The sequence below is a fragment of the Phlebotomus argentipes genome, unplaced genomic scaffold (assembly GCF_947086385.1).
Source record: "Phlebotomus argentipes unplaced genomic scaffold, Phlebotomus argentipes genome assembly contig_5, whole genome shotgun sequence".
Taxonomy (NCBI): Eukaryota; Metazoa; Arthropoda; class Insecta; order Diptera; family Psychodidae; genus Phlebotomus; species Phlebotomus argentipes.
The window spans coordinates 8,954,081-8,958,477 of record NW_026776165.1 but is presented as its reverse complement, the minus strand read 5'-3'; the positions used below and the strand labels follow the sequence as shown (position 1 = coordinate 8,958,477).

Sequence of the window (4,397 nt, the reverse complement as noted above, 5' to 3'; positions counted from 1 at the left end):
CCGTAAAACTACGTCTAGCTGTCTACAATCCTTAAAAAAAAACCAGAATGTTTCAGACTAGTATTCACGATAAAGGATGGCAGAGCTCTTAGTAGATTTAGACATTAGGAGACATCCCAAGAGGTCCTCCAAAACCAAACGTCACAGTCAGAGATGGCAAGAAAAAATGAGTGGAAACAATTTATTAGGAGAAAAAAGTATATAAATGCACTGCACACCAAATGTGATATATTTTAGTTTTTCGTTGTATTTTTTAAGTGAAAGGTATGGAAAAAAAGTAATTATTCAATGGGCGTCTATTTCACATTGAATGATTGTTAATTAAACAGAAAAAAAATCATCGTTCGTGTTAAATGTGAGATTGGATAGGACAATCAAATTTGGAGACATTTTTAACACATGTCAAAGTAACACATGTCAGAAGATTGACAAACGTCTCCAGGTTTGATGCGAATTGGAGGAAAACTAATATTGAACGAGACTAGAGTTGAAATGATAAAATTGCGAGACAGCATGGTTAATAATAACAGTTATATATAATTTATGAATGAAGTAATATGCATACATATATATTTATACACATTACATAGTAGTCACAAGTACCTTTGAACCTCAGTGATGAAGAATTGCTGATTTTATCTCCACTGAAGTCCTCTTTCTAATCGCGCATCTGTCAAAATCAATTTCAGTGATCTCGAAAGCAATACTTCTCCCGTCCCTTAGTCGCATATAAATTTGAGAGAGAAAAGAGTCACCCTACAAAATCCCATGAATAATTTGCTTAAGCACTTATTACTTGCCAAAGAGTCATTGAGAATATTCTCTCTGTATGTTTCATCTGACCCAAGAATTATATATATGAAAAGTGAGTTTTAGTAAGAGCGCGAAACTGAGGTTCAATAATATAAAGAAAAAGAGAAAGTAGAATGGAATGAATGGCTTTTACCGAGGGAGAGATTATGATTGCTGCTTTATACTAAAATGTACTAAAAAGTGATCACGCCATGAACAATGCAGAACAACAGGCGATAGAAGCAACCTCCCGCGGGGTGGTTCAATGGTCAATTTATATTGAAAGTAATAAACGATTCTTAAGGTTACTTAAGTAAGGATATTGATGTATATAATTATTGCTAGATTTGCACATAAGTGTTGTGATGCACAAAGCACCAAATACACCTCTCCTTATTTTAATGTAGTGAAAAGAAGTGAAGGAAAATTTAGATGAACACACTTTAGGCTAGTTAAGAATGTGAATCAAATTTAGCACCATAAAATAAACTACACAGGAAAAATTGAGAAGACGAAATCCAAAAGAGAGAATATCCAGAGAAATCAAGATTTTCCGTTGATTAATCGCAACGCCATCTTACGTCATATTTCTTTATTCTATATACTCAGAGCACATGCGCCACTAAAGCATGTACTAAATACAAGTACCAACAAGTTCAAGGAAGGGGAATTGACAAAATAAAGTGCAAGAAGAGTTGAAGAGTAAATTGAGAGGATGTGAAAAAGATATCTACTCATAAAATGCATAAAAAGTGACAGTACTGATGAACAATCCTAGAGGCTAGAGTTTAAGTACTAAAAAAAAAACAGTGTCTGGTACTCTTAAGTTTTCATCGCAATAATGGTCTAAAAACTGTCAGCAGAAAAATAGTGAACAAGGAATTAGTTTTCTCGTAATGTCTCAGTGAAAATATTTCCATCTATGAAAAAAAGAGATAAGAATAAAAGATGTAAAAAAACAACAAAACACAAAATTATAAAAAAAACATATATTTAAAAGTAATACTATCCTACATATGTATTGATTACCATAATGTAATTTAATGAAAAAGGAGATTTGATATATTTTTGTTTATATACTACCTTATATATTATAATAAAATACACTTCTATATACATGTAATGAATAAAAAAAAACATTTTATTGAAGCAGAAAAGGAAAGAAATGAAAATTTTTTCTATATGTTATACTAATAAATGTTGATCTAAAGAAAAACTTACAAAAAAAATCCACCAAAAAAGCAAAGCGGAAGTGAAAATTAATCACTATAAAAAAAACAACCGTGAAGGAATGAAGTTAATGGTCATATAAACTGAAGATGATAAGAAAACGTAAAAAATATATGAAAGGAAAAAAACAGAAATCTTTTGTGTGATGAAATCAATTTAAAAAATTGTACATGTGTTATTATTAATTAAACTCAAAAACAAAAATATTAAAAACTATATTATATATGTATACACAATATACATATAAATAATAAATAATGAATATTATATATGTAAAATAAATGCCTCAGTCAGAATAACGAATGCTCTTTCATTTATACATCTCTCAATTCTTTCCACGGTTTTGAGCATGGAAAACCTTGAATTTTATAAATAAATTCCAAAATTCGAAGATCCCTAAAATAACTGCTTAATGAATGCTTTTCCAAGCTAATTTTAAATCACGTCGTGGTCAGTTGAGATGATCAACTATATAAATTTGAATTTTTCCCCGCCAAAATACAATTCCGAATTTTATAGCAAACTGTTATAAATCTTCCCAGTTCATTTCTTTTCTTTCAGTAATTGCAAGTAAATTCTTTAGAGGCCCATAAATTTCTGCAGAAATAAAGACCATTAAGTCTCCATTACTGTTTTTCTTTCATCAAAATTATTTCTGTTGTAAAAATCGAGCAATTCACACAATCCGTTAACGCTTGCAATGCATTCAAATTTTCAAACACACGCCAAAGAATGTCACTTTTTCCGGAATCATTAACATGGCAAGTGTGCCATAAAAGGTTTGTTTTGAGAGAGATTTTCAGTCTGGAAAATCACCAAAATGCCCATTTCGTGCAGTGTGAAAGGCTGTCGTTGGCGCCATAAACTTCATTTGCCACGAAACGTTTCACTTTACATGTTGCCACACAATGCTCCGCAGGAGCTAAGGTGTGCCTGGCTGAAGGTTTGCCACGGGCCCCGTCTCACCGCATGTTCTGATCACTTTGTGGAGAGTGACTTTGCAGCCCAAGACCCGCTTGGGCAGTTCAATGGGTTGAGGCCGCTAAAGCAAAATGGTAAGATGAGGTTATGTTAGTGAGAGATTCCGGATGAGTAATGGGTGTCTTGATCCAGTTGTTCCCAAGCTGAACGTGAGAATGGCCAAGGTTGAGCCACCGAAGGAAGCCGAGAAGACCACTTCACAGTGCAATGATCCCAATCCATCAGTTTCTCAGGAAGAGCCTCAAATCATACTGCAAGGATTTACTGTTAAGAATACTGAGGCAAATCACAAAGAGGAAGAACAGAAATTAACTCATCACACTTGTCCTGATCCGTTGATAAGGCAAAACGCCGACAGCGATATCCAGATTGTCAGTGTCCAGACTCTTCTCCGGGAAGACACCGGGAAGACTGAGGGAAAAGCCGGCAGAGTCGTACTGAAGGAAATGAAATTGGCGAGGACTAACTTGAAAAGCGCTCTGCTTGAACAGATTTCCAAGAAGCCCGTCGAGAAATCTTCTGTGGATCTTGACAAGCTCATCCAGGTGGAAAACACTACTACAGTAAAGCGCAAGAGAGCTGATGAAGAGCCTGTGGAGGGAGAACGGGCAGTTAAGAGGCCGAATGTCCGCGAGAACAGTCCAGAGAAACTTCCTGACCCATCTGAAATTTCCGAGGATGACGATGTGATCTTCCTGCCACCAAAAATCGACATAATTGACGTGGATGACGAGTCAGAAGGTGAACATTCGTCCGGCAAATGCAATCCCATCAGCTGCCAATTCATTTCCAAGGTCGAGGCGGTGCTGCAGAAGAAAAGCGATCTTAAGAAGCAATTGCAGACGCAGAAGAATCAATATGCAATGTTGCTGAAGAAGGAAAAGAAACTGAGGAAGAACTATCAAAATATCCTTCTCCTCCTGGACAATGTCGACAATGTGCTGAGCGAGACGCAGAAGAACATAATCTTCAAGACGTCAGAAGACATTATATGGAGACTTCCTGAGATCAAAAATGCCCTCATTCTGAGGCACTTGAGCGAGCCTCTGTACACATTCCTGTACAATGAATTGAAGTATCCTCTGCCATCCTTGGATTCGCTCCAAAGATGGGAAGAGAAGTTTCCCGCTAGTGCGGAAAAGATAAGGAAATTTGCTCAGGACTATGAAGATCTATTTTAATAATATAATAAATGTCAACATGGATTTAAAAGGAAATTAGATTTGTGATATTCTAATGTTTTAAAAAATCTGGTTAAGATATGAAAATCGTTATGGTTTGAAATTGACCCAATAAATGCAATTCACCAAATAGAAAACCAAGGGGCGTTTATTTCATTGTATTGATTTATAACTCATAATAAGAACAATGTTGCTGAGATTTGTTTTATGCAA

At 35.2% G+C, this 4,397-nt stretch overlaps 1 protein-coding gene across 1 annotated transcript; it reads left to right on the top strand.

Moving 5' to 3' along the window:
• Nucleotides 1-2,781: 2,781 nt before the first annotated feature.
• Nucleotides 2,782-4,309, top strand: LOC132266161 (uncharacterized). The gene is made up of 2 exons (XM_059767013.1): nt 2,782-3,077; nt 3,136-4,309. The coding sequence occupies exons 1-2, from the start codon at nt 2,843-2,845 to the stop codon at nt 4,182-4,184; spliced, it is 1,284 nt and encodes a 427-aa protein (XP_059622996.1). The 5' UTR covers nt 2,782-2,842; the 3' UTR covers nt 4,185-4,309.
• Nucleotides 4,310-4,397: the final 88 nt, after the last annotated feature.

Excerpts from the sequence above, each read along its gene's own strand:
- LOC132266161 (XM_059767013.1), top strand. The coding sequence starts at position 2,843 with ATGCCCATTTCGTGCAGTGTGAAAGGCTGTCGTTGGCGCCATAAACTT. Across the intron at positions 3,078-3,135 it reads GAGGCCGCTAAAGCAAAATG|TTGTTCCCAAGCTGAACGTG; the intron begins GTAAGATGAGGT and ends GTCTTGATCCAG.